This window comes from Esox lucius, chromosome 6, assembly GCF_011004845.1.
Source record: "Esox lucius isolate fEsoLuc1 chromosome 6, fEsoLuc1.pri, whole genome shotgun sequence".
Classification (NCBI taxonomy): Eukaryota; Metazoa; Chordata; class Actinopteri; order Esociformes; family Esocidae; genus Esox; species Esox lucius.
Window position 1 is genome coordinate 27,725,171 of NC_047574.1, and position 20,282 is coordinate 27,745,452.

The following is a 20,282-nucleotide window of genomic DNA, read 5'->3' on the forward strand; positions in this document are numbered from 1 at the left end:
GAAGTACAGCTCCAACCAATCCTTCTTTTCCGACCAATACGCCGAGGTCAATCACAAGACATTAAAACACTACTGAGGCGGCGCTGCCCGCTCTCGTTTGACCACGTTGCTCGACTTCATCCGAAGAGGACAGCGTTTCCCAGCGGGTGTGGGGAGAGGAGGAGACGGAGAGGTTGAGTCATTAGCTGATGACATCAGGGGGACTCAGTGAGTGACACGCAGGAAACTGCACTGAGGGAAGTCGTCCTTGTTGCCCGTCTCCTGTTCCTCCATCTCCTCCGGCCTCAGCACCACTAATTTGCTCCGAGTGCAGGTCAGCTTGCTGTCAGAAGGAATTCGGGTGTCACCCTCCTTGAACCTCAGGAATGATCTCCAACTGCAATTACAGGTAACCTGTCTCCTTCCCACAGTGGGGAAGGAAGAGATTAGAAATCCTTTGCATTCATGACATATGTACTACCTACTCCCTTATATCAACATGTATTGCCTTAGGCAGTCTCCTGTCATAAGTTGGTCGATGAAAGAAAACACTGGCATATTTTAAAAGGCTTTAATGTGGGACATGTGAATCATTTAGCACTGGATATTTCTATACCTTCCATCCTATGCATTTCTCCCCTTTTAGCCTTGAATGACTAAGGATGCACTGAGCCAAAGGATTAATGAGTTAGTGACAGTTTTACAGACCATTAAGTGTCTGAACATGGGTGTCCTTCATTTGATAAAGGATTCGGCCCCATGGGCACAAATCCAGCATACGGAAAAAGGGACGTCTTAAAGTTTCCGTCTATGCAGCTCTGAGGGCTGTTTAGCGGAACGCTGCGCTGTAATCGTCTCCTACGCAGCAGGTAATGTCAGCGAGCATCCCAAAGTAAGCTTATTTCGTCAGAAGTGTTTATAGAGGGAATTACAGAGGCGGACATGTTGCAGAATTAATCTTTTGAAGGAAGTTAAGCTTTGCCTTTAAGAGAGGCAAAGCTAAAAACAACATAATGTTATTTGATTCTGCACTTCACCAAAATGCAATGTGAAAGGTCAGATTTTCTTTGTTTTGTGTTATTTATTTTGTTTGGTTCTTTTAAGGGTTGTGACAAACAGCTGACAAGCAGGCTGCCACAACAGCCAACTACCCCAGAGGACAAAGACAGCAGTGAGGCAAGGGACACGGGACGCGGCAATATGATGTCATATTCGCTCTGACTCAGAGCAAGAGACTTCAAACCCTCCCTTCAAGTCCCAGATTAGCGTGTGTTAGCAGGCTGTGTTTGAACTGTTTAGCTTTGATTCAGAGCTTTGATGGAACGGTCTGGTCTTATTGCTGAAATTAAAGTAAAGCCTTTAAAAAAATGAAAATGTGCATGTGTATTGGCAAGAATGTTTTTGTGTTAATTGAAGTAAATGTAAAACATCTGCAGCAAGGGATCCCAAGTGGTGCAGCGGTCCAAGACGCAGCACCAAGAAAACCACCACAATTTAGGTTTGAGCCTTAACTGTGCCACTAGATAAGTGCCTGGCTGCATAGGATCAAGACTTTGATTGAAGTTGTTACATAGACAGTCTGTAGATATGACTGGCCATAATGAAATTGGGAGAGCGAGAGAGAATTGTTGCATCTCTTTTGGACAATGCAAATTTTATCGCAAAGGGAGACAAGGTTAACTTTAAGGTTCAGGATAAGATTACATTTTGAAAAAACGAGTTAAAAAAGGCTTGTAGAACTGAACCCACAATGCTTGTAGACGTAGCTTACAGTTTAATGTTCCATCATTCTAAACATGGTGCAAAATGCTACGCAGTTTGATTTGACTATGATTAAAACTAATTCATTTCAGCTGATTTTTCAGTTAGCCCAGTAGTCCTGTGGTGCTGATTGGCCATGGTCTGACCTAGTTTACATACTTTACAGGTCTTGTCCTCAACACATACAGTTCAAATGTTACGGCATATTTAGTTCACGCACCCTCTGACTGCTACTGTTAGGAAGGTGAGTATTAGACAAACGTCTAATACTCACATAATTTATGGGTGATTCTGCTGCATGATCTCAGCTCACCCACTTGATAATCTTCTGCGTTAGGGGAGCAAAATGTAGGGAGCATGTTCTTCCAAGGCTATTAATCTACTACCAGCACCCGGACAGTGCGACCTGATTGGTGTACGGTGGATGAGGCATCACCCTCTCACGTTTTCCACTGCTATTACCAGGGCAAATAGCTGTGCCTCATCCGTCTACCATGGAAACGTCTGGGTGACCTTGTTCATGGCCCCAAGTTATGCTTTCATAACCAAATACATGAAAAATACAACGATGCCGGTTTTCACAAGGACATTTCCAGACAGATGTATTTTTACCTCCCCCCGGGCTAAAGGGGGAAAAGCGGCCATGATATTCGGCCTCGGTGAAGAGCCGAAGACATGTGGCCCCCGGGGGACTGAATTGCAGATGACAAGGTTACACGACTTAGAGTCAACCTGTGCTACCGCCACTTAATCACCTGCCCCAGTCTTCCCATCACTGCAGACTGGTCATATTTCTCCCCTGTGCAGGGACCCTCCTGGAGAAGCTCCTCCCCACCCTCACCTCGTCCTCACCAAAGGGAGGGAGGAACCAGCAGTGACCAGCAGAGTAGGTGTGTGCTTGTGCGTTAGCATGAGTGCTGATTCTCATTAGGTTGACCCTCTGAAGCAAATGCAGGCTGGGGATGGAGAGAGACGGAGAGATGTATTTTTAAACCCAGGCAGCGATGACAAAGAGAGGCCCGCAGCTAGACGTGCTTTTCATCAAACACTTTTCTCTTTTCAGCCCCCTAACAAGACATCCATCGTGGGGGGGATGACTGCCCTCAGAAGAGGATGGGCGTCCCAGAGGGCCAGTTCCCACCTTCTCTCTCTCTCTCCTCTGTCTCCGCACCTTTTCTCTCCTTAAATGAAGATGTCCTGGATCAAGGACCTGGTGTGAATGGCTTTATATTTCCTTTTTATCTGTGCCAACTCATATTCACATAGTAGGTGTGATCACCTTCTGCCTTCACAATAGAGGACTTAGGCCTGTAACAATGGTTACGTTTTTTGGTTACAATACCATGTATTGACATTTGACCTCTGAGGACCAGTGAGGTACCCCATCACGTTGACTTTACCGGTAAACCTATGCATTTATTTTACCAGTAAACCTATGGTATCCTGAGTCTTCCCAGGTACCATCTGTGGACAGGCCATGTACACCCAAAGGTCCTTATATCTCTGGTTGGAAACCAATTATACTCGTTGTCGTCAATTAGGTCCTTTTCCAGACAATTCTGTCTGAAAAAATAGGATTATACATCAGTGTATCATCGCAATTTTCTCTGAGGGTGTGCAAAGATAGAGGGTCAGGCATATCCTATTCAGGCCTTAGTGTTTTACGTACACTAGGAAGGAGAAAGGCATCACAAGTTCTATTCCTTTTGGAGACAAAACATTTGTTCTTTGTCAGCACTAAGTAAGCTCTTACTCAAGGGCTTTACCCTCTTTTCAACCATTTGTTTGATGTCTTGACATATTTCAAGGATGCAAGAAAGTTGACTTGACATTTATAATAAAACCAACTATAAGGTAGATTCAACCTTTACCAAAACTCCACACTCTAACCTTTATTGAAGTGAAACTCCAAACTCCACTCTGTCTTAAAAAGTGCTTACGCTCCGTGCTGTGCTTTTTAAATTTTGATGTTGGTAAAGGGTAAATACCCGTTCTCAAACCTATCTCTGAGGTGAAAAAAAAAAATTGACAGACCCAGTTTAATCAACTAGTCGATTCTTCGGTCAGGAGGCTGATTGACCATGGGACATCTACCTGAGATCCGCCTCTACCAGTCCATTGTTTGAAGCCATGGGGATGGAGTAATCCATTACTCAAAAAAATGCATGTGCTACTGAATTTATGTATGGTTATGGAAGAAAGTGGTGCAACACTAATAAAGTAATTAGTAATTCTTACTAAACTTTTGTCCGAATTGGTTCTGTATGTTAGGCTTAGCCTTACATTAAACTTCCCCTTCCATACATCTGAGTTCTCTGCAGACATTGCTTGTGAGCACAATTGTAACCAAACATTTGTCTCTGCAGCATAGTTCCCCACTGTGTAGCACAGTTCCCTACACACATTTTGAACTGCATTTTCCCACGGTGCATATCGGTTCACTTCTCAAATAGTTACAACATGGTCGTTGTTGTAGTAGTTATTCTGTTGTAGAGGAGTAACGTTATAGTGGTTGAATCTGGGAAGCCTTGCAACTCCAGTGAGTCAGATCATAAACATGATTTTATACTTGTAGTTCTTGTCAATTCTCCTCTCTAGTTACATATTTGTTAGTTCCTATTTAATCCAACAGCGCCTTAAAGCATCAAACAACTTTATTTTATTAAAAGGGAATAACATCTAAGTTCATAAATCGCTCTTGAAGTAATTGTTGGACGTTATGCAGCACACAGCTCCCTCACAGACCAGCATGGTCTCGCTAGCACAAGTGCAGCATCATCTGGTTAATGCTCTACCCCCATTAATGAGATCTGCAAGAAAATTATTTCACAAAGTTGTAAGTGAAAGCAATGCTTGGAAATACAAAATCGGGGAACCCCAATCAATTGTGGTATATAGATACACATTTCATATAAATGCCAGGTCGGGTTTGTCAAGTACGAGTTTGTTAAGTTGACATATTCCAGCATGTCCTCCACAGATGGCTCACGGGCTTATGAAAAAGAAATATATATATTTGAAATGTATTCAATGAATTGATTAGTCAGACAGATCAACCAAATCTCGCTGGACCAAAACAATTTGGTTCGGTGACAGCCTTAGTTGCTACCACGTGATTTCCACAAAAAACTAAAAAACTTGTGATTACGTTAAGCTGACACAGGAAACAGAAAACTTTCTTTAAATAACTTTCTTGAAACTAAAGTACAATTCCACCTTAATATGACAAGGTTTGTTTTGATCATGTGTGTATGGCATCAGCAAGATGTGTCTCAAACATACAAAAACTGTCTGCGAAAAAATGACGTTTTGGTTCTGCAGCAAACGATACACCTGATTATAAACCCAGTTACATCTGCCAGGGCCTTGACGTAGCGGCCGATACCTGAAAGTGAAAGTAGTCCTGCTTTAAGGCAGTTGATGTAGCCTCTATGAAATTCCATCACACTATTAATGGTTCCGCATGTGTGGTTTTCCTTGTTGGTTTGTCCATTTGACATCTTTCAGTGGTGTCTCCTATCGACAGAATCATTTGTGAATACAGTAAACTGGGAAGCATGTTTTGTTGAGCCACAAAACAATTATAGCCTGGGACGTTGCTTCCGATCAAGTTCAGTCACTGTGAAAGTCAGGTCTTGTGGTACACGACCAGCAGACGTATACACAGGAAGTCAAACCTCAAGATTCTATAGACACAATGAAAATGTGGCATTTCTGAGAAAATGTAGAGCTTCAGGGTAATGTCCCTTTATATGTGTGTTTGTTAGTGTACACGCAAACGTACACACCCACACACACACGTTACTTAGCTCGCTAACAACCAAATAACGTTAACAGTGACTAGGCTATGCAGACTTCGGTAGCCCGCAACTGAAAAGTGATATGCTATTCCAAGCGAGTATTTCATACTGTAAGCAAAAGTGGCAGGTGTGTTTGTGAATGAGACAGAAAAAAAGCGAGTGTGCGCAAAGAGGGAGTGTGTGTGTGTGTAAAGTTATCTGAACAGTAAAGTAGCTAACAGTTTTTTTAAGACATTGTTAGTAAGGCTTAAAAGCTCTTTGATCTTAGTTCCTACAAAGCTAATATTGTTTTTACTACAGTCAACCCTCTAATTAGAAATTGATTATGTTAAGTTGACACAGGAAATAGTCAACACCCTAAGGAATATGTTTTTTTGTTCATCAAAACTACATCCAATAAAGTACTTTTTGGTTGATTTCACACTGAATTCATGATGGTGAACCACATATAAATGAAAAACAGGTGTTGAAATGATATTAGTGCCCATTGGGTTCTATTCTTTACAGTATACTGGTCGGCTCATAGCATACACACATACCTGGTCTTGAAGTCTGTCAATAACATGAAGCAGTAGGCCCTCTTCTCTTCCCAGCTCAGGTGTAGTTACGAGGAAGTCCACATCATGACCATACTCCTTCCCCCTGATTATAGGAAATAACTTCAGACTATTGTCACCAAGCAGGAAATAATTGAAGATCATAATTTTTTTTGTCACAATGGATAACTGATACACTGTAAGATGCCACATTAGGAACAGGGAGCATATTAATGGAATTTGACTTTATTCATTATTCAAACAAGCAATTTGGCTTGCGTCATTGAGTTCAAAAGCTCTCTTTTTGTTGCCTCAGCTGTCAGCACAGCCTTCACTTTTATTTGAATCATCATTTTCTACTTCGATTCTTGCAATAAAGAACACTCGTACCGAGCATGGCTGCTCACATACATTATATAGTCTGTCAATGTCAGCAGGAATGTGGGCAGCGAACAGATAGACATAAGTGAATAGAGAAAAGGACAAATGTAAGGCTGTGTAATAGATTAATGGGTGTATGTATCGCGCTTATCTACTAAAGCTTTGAGTTGTTTCCGTCAGTGCCCTTGAATATCAGTTGAGTTTAGTAAAAAGTGCCAATTCCTATTAGGGCAACCTCAGAATACTGTTTCTGGACCATTAGTCCTGAAGACCTTATGTAACCAACCAGAGGAAACTTCTCGAGGCCTCTGTTAGGAATTTAATCAGAACCATCTGCCTTGAAAGGATGATCAACTGGACGTATTAGGTGGAAAGGTCCAAAAAATGAAAGAGGTAATGTACAGAGTCTCATGTTCACGTGGCAACAAGACAATGTCAGAGACAAAATCAGAGCAAAAAATACACAGAATAAAAAAAGCTAAACATTTCCTGTGACTTTTGAAGCTCTTGAAAATGTTATGTTCTCCCTGACTGTGACCACATAGCTTGGGTCGAGAGGAGCAGCATGCCCCGCAGAACAAGGGTGATGGCGTCTTTAGGTAACCCTGCTGGTACCAGCACAGGGCACAGAGACAAAACAAGCACACGCCGCCACCTCCACCTGAGCAGAGGATGCAACTGAGACTGTCAGCAGCAATAGAAAGAAAACAAACCGTCTGAGGCAGAAGGTCATTTTCTCTTACTCAGTGGGTGATGAATGAGACAACAGCCATTGAGAGCTCAACTAGAAATGCTGATGCTTTTTTGGCTCAATTATAGTGGGGGGGGGTTATACTGCCAACCTGTTGTGCAAGCCTATTTAAAAACACTTCCATCTAACCATTTACAAATGTTAGGAATTAAAACTGAGTCTTTACATCATTGTGAGACAATTTGGAAAATCGGAGTGAGGTAAAGTGAATTGCCTTGGACTGGAAGCCTGTCATATTGAGTTCCACATCTGATTCAATGAGAGACTGAGGCTGTGAAGGGAGAAAGATAACTGAGATTTATTTGGTTGTCTTTTTGGAAACACAGCACATTCCTAACTGCTGAATGGGCACTCTTCTTTCTTCAGCATCCTTAATCAGCAACGCAAAGATGCCACAACACACTCCTGTCTTAATACTAGGGCGGAATCTCTGAGCTAGCCTCTGCTGTGCTAGCAGAAAGGCACTTGACTGCACTGCATAAGAGTGTGTCATGAATAGCAAAACTGGAGGAGGAAATTATCAGCATAAATTCAGTTTACCTCCAATCAAGTCTTGAACACCCAGCTCCAGGTGCTAATTTAGAACGAGTGCCGCATTACCAAGGACAGGCAGCTTTTGCGGAACAGTCAACTCATCATGGCATCAGTTTAGAGGGTTTCTTTCGACTACAGTCGGGCAGATACTTCCTCTGAATCAACCCCACTCAGCGGAAAAACTGATAACAGCATGGCAGAGTATTTCTCTCCCGGCAAAGAGATTTTTCTATTGTATACCTTGAAAACATTGTACTCTTATTTAGCTTTGAGCACCCACTCTAACCCCATGGGACAGCTCTTAAACAAAAAGTGTGGTTTTATGGCTTAGGGAAGAAAGACTGATGGACTTTTTAAAGGAAACCCTGGCCGTGTTCCTAGTCTCTTGCCTAAGCAACAGCAGTTGTTTAGTCAACTACACCTAGCCTACTACTGCAGTCCATACCCCCGATGTGTAGTTAGATCTTAGGATGCTATTGCGTGAGGAAAAGCTGTAAATTATTAATAACCTCTGTGCAGAATATATCAAATATACATGGATATTTACAACTAGATGACACGGGTGACGTATATGAATAATGCAGTTTTCGGATGTGTTCTTGTGAATAGAATCTCTGGGTTGCCGCTAGAAATACCTGCCAAAAGAACCAACAGCTGTGTGTTCCTGAATCCTTTCATGGTGTCATTAACAGCTCGTCTTCCCGAGCATGAAGATGTTTTGTTGACTAAGATGTCTCACGTAAATATTGTGGGAAACTGTCCTAAAGGGTTGGGCATATTGCAGCTAGCAACACGTCGTTTCTCAAGACTCAACCATGTAAGGTATAACTTATTAAAACATTAATATGCCAGAAATAACTATAAATGCTATAGATAATGTAAATAATCCTTATATGAAACCACAAAAAGGTCTTATATGAAAGACCTTTTAACAGTTCAGTGGAGCAAGCTGGCTTAGTGTACACTTTAAAGTGCCCATATTATGAAAAAAATCACTTTCTGGGTTTTGTTCTTTTGTGTCTCTGGTGCTTCCACAAGCATACAAAATTTGAAAAAAAACATCCATGCTGTTTTGCGTGAGATATGGGTTTCTGAATGTCCTCTGTCTTCAGTCTCTGGGTGAGCTGTTCGAAAAATGTGAGTATTCCCACCCTCCACCCCTCCCAACAGAGCATACCTAATGTCTCCACCGTCTATAGGCTCCACAATTAGCTGTCAATTAGCGGTCTTTATTTTGCGATTCTACATTAACTAACCAAGAAGTGTTTTGGCCAACTAACATTTTAGCTAGCTAGTGTTTTGCCACATAGTACAAGGTAACGCTAACCAACCCGGAGACTCGGTCGGTCAAGCAATACACATCCCCTGCTGGATATAATATCGGGGATTTGTGGAAATAATGCATTTGTTAATATTTTATAATATTATATTTACAAAAGGGAATATGTTAGCGTTGTCTAGGGCAAAACATGCGCAAATTACGTTAGACCATAACTACTACACTCTCCCCGCTACCATGGTAACAGTTAGAGTGGGCGTGGGCAAAGGAGCAGCAGCTAATGAATATGCAATGAGCAGCAGAAAACAGAACACTTTGAAAGGGACTGAAACAGAGGGTAATAGAGGGAGGTAAGAATCTTTTCCTACAAGCTATTTCCAGCAAACAACGTCAGAAACATGTTTTATGGAACTTATAGACCTATTTTAACTTGTTAAAAAGCAGTCATAATATGGGCACTTTGAATTGAAATATTCAGAAGAATACAAAATGCCATGACTGGGATCTGTGACAACATTACTGCAAACAAAAACAGCACCTTAGTAAAGCCAGTCTGTTTGCACACTTAAGTGACTTAATTTTTTTTTAATCCTACTTACAAATAGCTCTAAGCCTTGTCAAATGCCTTCAACAGCTGTCCTCTCAATAAGGCTAATGTCTCAAGCATCAAATCACTAGTGTCGAGAAATCCATAGCGCTGAAGTGTCATGATGGCTATGGGCTATAATCATTTACAGGAACACAGTGCTCAAAGAAACATTAGCTAACTGTTCGGTATCCCTTGCGGAGATTTTTATTTCCAGATATTATCTTTCATCTTTCTTTAAATTAATGTATCCGCATGTGTGGTTTTCCTTGTTGGTTTATCCATTTGACATCTTTCAGTGGTGTCTCCTATCGACAGAATCATTTGTAAATACAGTAAACTGGGAAGCATGTTTTGTTGAGCCACAAAACAATTATAGCCTGGGACGTTGCTTCCGATCAAGGCCTTGTCATGCCTGGTTCAGTCACTGTGAAACCTCAAGATTCTATAGACACAATGAAAATGTGGCATTTCTGAGAAAATGTAGAGCTCCAGGGTAATGTCCCTTTATACTTGTGTTTGTTAGTGTACACGCAAACGTACACACCCACACACACACGTTACTTAGCTCGCTAACTACCAAATAACGTTAACATTGACTAGGCTATGCAGACTTCGGTAGCCCGCAACTGAAACGTGATATGCTATTCCAAGCGAGTATTTCATACTGTAAGCAAAAGTGGCAGGTGTGTTTGTGAATGAGACAGAAAAAAAGACCCTCTAATTAGAAATTGTGAGAACCCTCATTTAGAATGCCAGAAGTGTTACTAGTACTTTGTGTGTGTAGTCTGTAAATGTCAACCTTTTAAAAACATTGGTAAGAGGGTGTAGGCCATTCTCACTCCTGATTATGATTTAGACAAGTACCAGCACTGTATCAGCCAGCACACGACATACTGTATGAACCTGGTCCAGAATTGTTTAAGGCATAGTGTACCAGGCCTTTCCTCTGTGCTTTTGATCAAGCCACCCCCCCACCACCACCATGTGAAATACCTGCATCAGGCTCCCATAGACTACTGTAAAATGTGGTTATATATATATAACAGGGAAGCAGGTGGCCAAGTGGTTAGGGCATTTAAATACTAATATAAATCTCTGAAAATGTTAGAAAATCTGTTGCTTTGTTAACCTAATTGTTCAACAGGAGCACAATGTGAAAGTGCCATTTGGATTGGAACGTTGTGTTCTTTTGACGACTACATTTAATCTTTTTCATTTTAAAACCAGCTTGTCTATCTAGGAGCTGCAGTGTCTGCAGGCATTTGATCTTGCCCTGAATTACACCTAAGCCTTTCAAGGTTTTTGTCCTTCAGGCACGGCTGGTAATTTTGTCTACAATGTGGTTGGAGTGGGGCCTCGGGCCCTTTCTTATTCGTAATTCAATGAATGAGACGGGATCAAAGGGATAAGCTACTTCAAAGCAAGGTGGCTAATTAGAAATGTTTATCTAAACATTCATCGGGGGAGATCTATTTGCAAAGCATGGACATTTATTATTTCAATTTGGCTACTCGAAAGGGTGGCTTTAACAGCGTAGTACATCTATATAATAGTGTTTCCAACATCATTACGAATTTCTCAACAGTGCAGGTTAAAAGGTGATGGGCAGTAACAATGTGTCATAGGCTAGCTAGCTAAGTAATTAACTAGCAGATTGCTAGCCATGCTACCGCCAACAATCTAAAATTATCTATCCCTCCCTCCCTGGACAGCCCATTCACATTAGCCCATTCACATAGGCTGCACACAGATGCAAAAGCACAATTTCAGTTGCGTGTCACTCAGTCCTCATCTCCTTTGGGTGGCATGTTGGAAAAGAGGGTGAAAACAGAGGGACTTCTGGCTTTGGATTTTTGAGGTGGATGGGAAGGGGGGAGAAATTCACCCATATGTGTAACACTGCATTGAAATCTAGTATTTTATTTTTAACATTTGTAACATGGCAACATTTCTATCATGCACCAGGAGATCTACTGGGTGGACATGCCCCCACCTGAGCCCCACTCTAACCATATTGTAGCATGAATGAATACAGGACAAGACCTTGAGAAAGTGTTATGCAGGACCATCAGAATGCCTGCACAGCCAGCAGCTCTCCAAGAGGAGGGGCTAATGTAATTTATACACTACCTTAACAGTGACTCCCTGGTCGAAAGGATAAACCTGGAAGACAGATCCAGCATCTATTTTATCTATTTAAAATTCAGCACTGATTTAGACAAATCTGTGGAAGTTGACCAAACCTCAAGACAAATTTACTGAATCTTAATTTTGCGAGGAATATCCTAACTTATGAAAATAATTATATTCCCCATCTTTGCCATCATTTGCTTGGGACCATGAGCTATCCATACATAGACCCATGGAATCACTTAACACACAAAAAAAGTATCTAACCATGTTTTTCTTCTATATGCAGATATTTTTTTTATATAACAAAACTATGATTTCTCTGCAGGTCAAGAATCCCTGAGGTACAAAGGCAGAAAGGCAGTAGGACTGGTTTGCTGGCAATTAGTATGGGATTAGAACTACCATAAATTGACCTCCTGTACACTGCCTTCGGAAAGTATTCAGACCCCTTCACTTTCTCCTTCATAGATTTTACTTAATAGATTTTGATACAATAATTTGTTATCTATTCACACTCACTACCCCATAAATGATAAAGGGAAAAACACATCTTAGAAATTTGGAAACTGAAATATCCCATGTATGTAAGTATTCAGTACTTTGTAGAAGCAACTTTGGCAGGAATCACAATTTCTAGTCTTCTAGATTTTGAGACTACCAGCTTTGCACACCTGGATTTGGGCAGTTTCTTCCAGTCTTCCTTGCAGATCCTTTCAAGCTCTGTCAGACTGGAAGGGGAGCATCTGTGAACTGTGATCTTCAGGTCTCCCCACAGATCAACTGGATTCAAGTCCAGGCTTCGGCTGGGACACGCTAGGACATTTACCGACTTGTCCTGAAGTCTCCGGCCTTGTGTGCTTTCAGTCACTGTTATGATAAAATATGAATCTTTGCCCAAATTAAGGTTCTGTGCACTCTGGATCAGGTTCTCTTCAAGGAGCCCAAGGATTTCTCTTTGTTTATTCCTACCCCACTAATGACCAGAGTCCCAGTCCCTGGTCCCTCTGAAAAGCATTGTGTGGGACAATATATACACGTGTGTTCCTTTGGAAATCATGTCCAGTCAATTGAATTTGCCTCAGGTGTACTCAAATGAAATACATGAGATATGTAAATGTACAAAATATTGGCATATATTCTTTTTAAACATGCTTTCTCTTGGTCTTTATCGGGTATTAAGTCTAGACTGATGGGAAATATAGTCAATAACAGTCCTCAACAAAATATTGAGAAAGTGAAGGGGTCTGAATACTTACCCAAGGCACTGTATGTTATCAATTGGTGTAAAAAAAGGGTGAGTGGAAGACAAAATACAGTATCAATACAAATTCAAAGAGCTGGAATACATAGCCAAAAATATCACTATTCCTATTCCTTCACACTATTCACTTCTTACTGTAACTGTTATTCACTGTTCTATTAGTGTTAATAAATATTTATGTTTCCTTTGGCAATGTATGTAGTAACATGCCATTTGAACTGAATTGATACAGAGATGGTCTGTAAAACAACAGAGAAGAAAGAGATTGAAGAGATACAGGTTTTAAAGACCGATGGCTAAATGGCAGCAAAACTTTCACTCCTGCAGAGAGGAGAAGAGCCTATCCTCACCGCCAGACTGCTCCTGTTGTGAATTATTTAATCAGTTACCACCCCGCTTTTACAGCACCACAGAGCCCTGTGCTCCAGGCTGACTGAAGCCCACCGCACCACACATAGAGAACAAAGGAAAGTGACAAAGAAAGAGGTGCAGGAAATGAACAAACAGCACCACTTTGTAGCTGCCTCACTGGACTTCACCATGAGCCCACTGTGATTGGCATGTCATGTGAGTGACACTGGTTTAGATGCTGATTAAAATCACTGTGGTGTAACATGGAGGGTTGACAGTCATGGACATACGCTTCTCTCTCTCGCAGGGTAGGAACAAAAGAAGAACTACTTAGTGCTTATCAAAGATTCCAGAATATCTCAGGGCAAAATAAAAGGGGAGATTAGACCCAGATTGGATACACACAAACACACATTAGAATGATGATTCTCTAAGATCATAGACAAGCTCGCTTGTCTTTGCTAGTCTTTTCACACTTTATGTGGAACACTAAAATTAGTGCTGAACATGGCTGCTAGAATCCTAACTAGAACAAAAAAATTTGAACATATTACTCCAGTACTAGCCTCTTTATACTGGCTGCCTGTTAAGGCTAGTGCTGATTTTAAGGTTTTATTGTTAACCTATAAAGCAATACATGGACTTCCTCCTACTTACATTGCTGAAATGATCTAGCTATATATACCTACACGTAACCTAACATTGCAAGATGCTGGACTTCTAATTATAACTACAATATCTAAAAAACAGCTGGAGGTAGGGCTTTCCCTCATAGAGCTCCACTACTGTGGAATGATCTGCCAATTATGGACAGAAATGCAGACTCAGTGCAACCTTTCAAGTGTCTACTAAAGACTCATCTCTTCAGCATGTCCTATGATAAGGTGGTTTGGCCCAGGGGTGTGAAGGTGAATGGAAAGGCTTGATACTGTCCACCCATGCTAGGTGGGCTCTCATTGCCACTGGGATGCCTTCCCTCCAATGCCATTCGGGGACGGAGTCCCTGGCTTGTTGTTGGCTCTCTGTTGCACCCATTGTGCAACTGAGGTGAACTCTGATGGAAATACCCGGCCCTCATTTCAGGGTGGTTGCAGTTGATTGGTGTCCCTTTGGTTGATGCTTGGCAATATGTGTGGATTGACCTCCTGCCTGCTGGGACCTGTCCAGGGCCTCACCCGGAGAGGGCCACAGTGTCACTGGACCCCCATGTCTCAGCCACAAGTTTTTACACTGCCATTTTAATGGGCTGAGGGGGGAGTATGGTCAGTTCTCCTTCTCCACTATAAGTCATTGCAAACCTAAAGAAAGCACTCTCAAAATGTCCTCCTGGCTGTGTTCCAGATCAAGACGACACCTGACGATTCCAGCTGCCAGTTTGATAACCCCCACCAGCCACCCCGATTGTCCCTGTCCTTGTCCATCTGGTCATGTTTCTGACCTGGATTAGCTTTTATAGACTCTGGACACAGGCCAAATGCATTTACTAATAATTACAACTTACTCTTAAAATATTCACCCGGCACAGCCACAAGAGGACTGGTCACCCCTCCGAGCCTAGTTCCTCTCTAGGTTTCTTCCCTCTTAGGGAGTTTTTCCTAGCCACTGTGCTTCCACAATATTGTTGCTTGCTCCTTGGGGTTTCAGGCTGGGTATTTTGTAAAAGCACTTTGTGACAACTGCTGATGTAAAAAGGGCTTTATAAATACATTTGATTGATTGATTAATATTACAAATAACATCAATGAATACATTTCAATGCATCTACTCAAAATAAAAAATTAGACAAGAAGACTTATGAACTATAATGGCAGTGCTGTGTTGGCCTTGTAAGTCAAACTCATTACCAAATAGCAAAAATGGATCCCCACTGAGAAGCAAAGACCAGAGTTGTACAGTACCTGCGAAAGCCACCTGTCAGAGCCAGTATGGCATCAGGCATAATCCAATGGACAGTCTCTTCGATTATACATCTGAGAGCTTGGGCCTCAGCTTTGCTGACAGTCTTTGAGATGTCCCTGTAATATAGGAAACCTGAGGGGAAAATATCAATATCAGAGACTTCTGTTTGAAGTAGGAAATGTTGCAGTAGCCCAGGCATTGCATGTGTAAAGCATTGCAGATATCTGGTATTCTGGCAATTACTGTATTAAAGTCGAATTTTCAATTAATGTGACACTGAGGATTCATGTACTTTGTCATTCCTGCCCTGCCCTCAACTTGCCTCGCCTCACCTCACCCCTCTACCCTTCTAACTTCTCGGCTCTCCATACCTGACAGAAATACGCTATTTGATTTTGATAAAATAGTGTATTTGTCTTGTCAAGGAATAGTCTTTGTGGTTGGCTGCTTCCGGACATAACACCAGGACAACCCAAAAAAAGCTCTCCTCTTGCATCACACGTTGGGCTGTTCTTTGATCGCTTCCCTTTTGAAATGACTTCCTTGGCGATGAGATATTTCCACAGCGATAAGCTCTAGACTGTTCACTGGAAACTCATGGACAGTTTTTAAGTTTCCACATCTTAAAAGCATTCCAATGTGTATGTCATTGCTCAGCCTCTCACTAATCCATTGTATGTACCTTCACATCTGCTGATACACTGAAGGACGTCCCATTTTGTACAATATATGACAATATATGCATCTATTATATTCAAGCCAGCGTCTGGACACATTTTAGACATGGTATATTGACAATATTTCACAAACCCGCATGAGGTCTCATGGTGATGCTAGTACAGGTTCTCTCCATTATCTACACACTGACACTGGAACTTGGGACTCACTGACCAAAAACCTGCAAGTCATGAACCGTATTTTACACCAATTCTGAATAAATTCCACACATTTTCCTGTTCTAAACCACACTTTTTTGCAAAACACTCCACACACCACATTTTGCAAAACAATGCCATTCAGAATTGTTACGCCCCCATGCATTAGTGTGTGTAATTACAATATATTTTGTTGGCTGGTCTGTTCTACTATCTTTCCCATATTAGGTTCCCCTGGATTGGTCCATCCCACTGCCACCTGAACTCGTCCTCCTTCTCCCACCTACTGATCAGCCAATCCACTACCGCTGCCTGCCAGTTCCTTACAACGCCATCCCCTTAAATACAGCTTGGAATCATCCAGGAGGGGGAGCTTCATTGTTGGAGTTGAGTCATCATTGCCACCCATGGTGGTGTGTTCTATTGCAACCCTTGCATCTAGTTCTCCCATGTCTGTCCTTAATGTTGTTATTAATTATACCAGTTTTATTTTTGGGGGGGGCAGGTAAAACGCCCTGGTGTCTACATAACCCGTAGGTGATTGTCTGTTAAACACAATAGGTTAGGGTGTGAGTGCCATCCTATTTAATTTTGGTTAGTAGGCTTCCTTATTGTTTAGGTAGGACATTTTTGTTTATTTCTTTTGTTTGGCACCACCCACGTTCCTTCTCCCCTTGAGTGCTGATGGGGCTTGGTTTAAAATAAAAAGCACCCATTTGCACTTTCCCTTACATGGTCCCTGAGGCCTGCGACCAAATTGATGCAGGGTCTGTACAAGGATGATTCACCATTCAAGAAGATTCTTCCCTCGTTATCTTGTGAGCAAGGACATAGCCTGTGATGTGGATGAAGTGATATGGCACGACCCAGTTAGGCAAAGAAATGATGCTTAGGTTTTTTTTTTTTTTTGGGGGGGGGGGGGGGGGGGGGTTTATGTAATATTCTATTTCGAATATGCTTTGTCCTGATCTTCAGTGCAAAATGCAACCCTTGGAAATGCATGGATGTATTGACATTATTTTACAATTTAATAAGTGTACAGTACTAGTCCTGTATGTTGTGTTCGGTCAATATATACTTATATATATATATAGTACTTTCCTCTAACAAACTTCTCTAACAAAATAAAACCCAGACTGGGTAGAAAAGTAGAAATGTTAAGCGTTTTAAGCTTGAGCACAACAGCGTGTAGCTGGTTCATGGAGGCCCCACCTTCCAGATTTTACGACCCACTCAGTGCACCATTTCAATCCTTATTGACACTTCACACCGTTATCCATCTTGCTCGGATTTCACAAAGGGAGATATTTGGAAAGTAGCACAAATTTCTACCAAGTAGCTGGAAATGTAAACTGCTTCCAAAACACTAGAAAAGTAATTGAATTAAACTGTATTATCCATTGTAGAAGGATAAGAGAACATTACAGAATCACAAAGGCAGGTCTTGTACAAAACCAGTCACCTGCTACACAATCTCCTTCAAGCAGTATATTGAGAACTTTTTGCCAGTTAAGCTACCAAATATTACTACCCAATTCCTGATTAGACAGGTGCGTGTTCCTTTAGAACTCATTACAGAGAGGATGGGAGCAGGCAATAAATCAAACGGGGAAAATTAACATCAATTATTACATTTTCTATATAGAAGAACACACAAAATGAGAGCTAGTGACTAAAAACTTCAAAAAGATAATTCCCACAATTTTCTATTATTTGGCACTTGGCCTAAGGTATGTAGATTATTTAAAGGCAGAGAACATTAAACAGAATAAGGCTACGTCAATAAATCAATTCTGAAAAGAAATGAAGTTCCTTTATGCATTTCAAACAGTCAGATGTTTATTTATATACACCAATCAGCCATAACATTAGGACCACTGACAGGTGAAGTGAATAACTGATAATCTCGTTACCATGGCACCTTTTAGTGGGTGGGATATATTAGGCAGCAAGGGAACATTCCAGATTTTGATGGCTAGACGACTGGGTCAGAGCATCTCCAAAACTGCAGCCCTTGTGGGGTTATCCCGCTTTGCAGTGATCAGTACGTATCAGAAGTGGTCCAAGGACTGTGTAACCGCAGACCAGTCAGGGTTCCCATGCTGACCCCTGTACAATGGCGAAAGCGCATACAATGGGCACATGAGCATCAGAACTGGACCACGGAGCACTGGAAGAATGTGGCCTGGTCGGATGAATCATGTTTTCTTTTACATCACATGGATGGGCCGGTGAGTGTGCGTTGCTTACTTGGAGAACACATGGCAACAGGAAGCACTATGGGACGAAGGCAAGGCGGAGGCAGTGTGATGCTTTGGGCAATGTTCTGCTGGGAAACTTTGGGTCCTGCCATTCAGGTGGATGTTACTTTGACATGTACCACCTACCTAAGCATTGTTGCAGACCATGTGCACCCTTTCATGGCAATGGTATTCCTTGAGGGCATTGGCCTGTTTCAGCAGGATAAATGCGCCCTGCCACAATGCAAAACTTGTTCAGGAATGGTTTGAGGAACACAACAACTAGGTCAAGGTGTTGACTTGGCCTCCAAATTCCCCAGATCTCAAACCAATCGAGCATCTGTGGGATGTGCTGGACAAACAGGTCCAATCCATGGAGGCCCCACCTTGCAACTTATAGGACTTGCTGCTAACATCTTGGTGCCAGATAACACAGCACACCTTCAGAGGTCTAGTGGAGTCCATGACTCGATGACTCGGTGTCAGGGCTGTTTTGGCGGCAAAAGCGGGACCTACACAATATTAGGCAGGTGTTCATAATGTTATGGCAGACTGGTATATAGTATGAATCAGACAAAAGATTGATTGAGTTTCCTAAGTCCAATTAATTAAGTAAACAGGCAGGCAGTAGGCTGGCAGTCTAGCTATAATCCTTGAGATGGATAAGTTGAGGAATACATTGTTCTGTCCTTGATCCAGATAGTTAACCCTAATTGCTCATGTACAATAATCAAGATAAGAGCATCTGCTATACTAATATGGAAAATTGTTTTTTGGCAAAAAAAGTAGTATTTTCTTAACTGCTGCACAAACAGATTAAAGCTGAAACAAAGCTGTCATTGTACTTAATTCAAAAGAGAAGCGTGTATACCCTACTCAGACACTGTAATTCTGGAAGATGTAAATGCTTATCTCCATGAAACGGATTGAGATCAAATGGTCCGTATGCAGATAGAGCACAGACATTTCACCAGAATAACTTGTAAGGATTATCATTCACATTTGTCAGAGAGAAATTTAAAGGGAAAAAAACTACACATATATGGCATATAGAGCTAACAGTTTAGATATGTTGTCACTGGCACTATATTCATTTTTCTGATACAATATTAGTGTCTGGTTTAGAGGCAGTGCAGTCACCAATGGGCTATACACAATGCCCCAAAAGCATGGGTTCGATTCCCTGGTCCTACCAAGACCACTTTACCTTTTTTGTCCCACTCCCATTTGTCCCCGCTCTAACTCATTACGCCCTATGAACACCAGTGGATCCATCTAGTAACGTGCACAGATCATGTTTCTTGGAGGGCAGGGGTCAGGGTCTCCACTTATGTACAGTTGAGAATTTGAAAAATGTAATTATAAATAAAAGGCAAAGTTTCAATTTTCAATTAATCCATGTGCTGTCATCATGTACATACACCCAACGGAAGGTCTATTATAATTTTTTTTACATATTTGGAACCATTCATGCAATTAGAGTAAACAGAGATGCAAGACGTTAAGTCGAAAACAAGTTAACATACACCCTACCCTCACATAAAATTAGTTAAAATTAGTCAGGTGCACCAAAACAGGAGCGGGTTACAAAGCCATTTTCACATTCCAGATCACTGACAGATCATTCCACCAAATCCAACTCAAGAGCTGACGGAAAGATGCTCATAGAAGTCTCTAAGAACCCCAGAGTAACATAATATCAAAGTGCATGAGTCAACTTTAAGAAAGACACAGCACAAATGTGTCTTACATGGGAGGTCAGGAAGGAAGAAGCCTCTGCTGTCAAGAATTTAAAAAGGAGAGTCAAGCACAAGCACAACCTTGAGGCGGATGGGCTACAGATTTGCACGAGCTCACCAAAATTGGACAGTTGAAGACTGGAAGAATGTTGCCTGGTCTGATGAGTCTCAATT

General features: G+C 41.6%; 1 protein-coding gene and 1 long non-coding RNA gene across 5 annotated transcripts in view; one reads left to right on the forward strand and one right to left on the reverse strand.

The window, feature by feature from the left end:
* The window catches only part of dntt (deoxynucleotidyltransferase, terminal), a 75,830-nt gene that overhangs the window by 35,431 nt on the left and 20,117 nt on the right, over positions 1-20,282 (reverse strand). For all 4 annotated transcript variants that reach the window (XM_010897005.4, XM_010897004.4, XM_010897008.5 and 1 more), the window contains exons 7-8: positions 15,254-15,386; positions 6,080-6,182 (exon numbers count right to left, since the gene is read on the reverse strand). In XM_010897005.4, the coding sequence (XP_010895307.2) occupies positions 6,080-6,182; positions 15,254-15,386 (236 nt within the window). The remainder of the gene's footprint in view (positions 1-6,079; positions 6,183-15,253; positions 15,387-20,282) is intronic.
* LOC117594576 lies at positions 74-1,718 on the forward strand. The gene is made up of 3 exons (XR_004575801.1): positions 74-388; positions 728-848; positions 1,084-1,718. It is a non-coding gene; the product is annotated as an uncharacterized LOC117594576 (long non-coding RNA).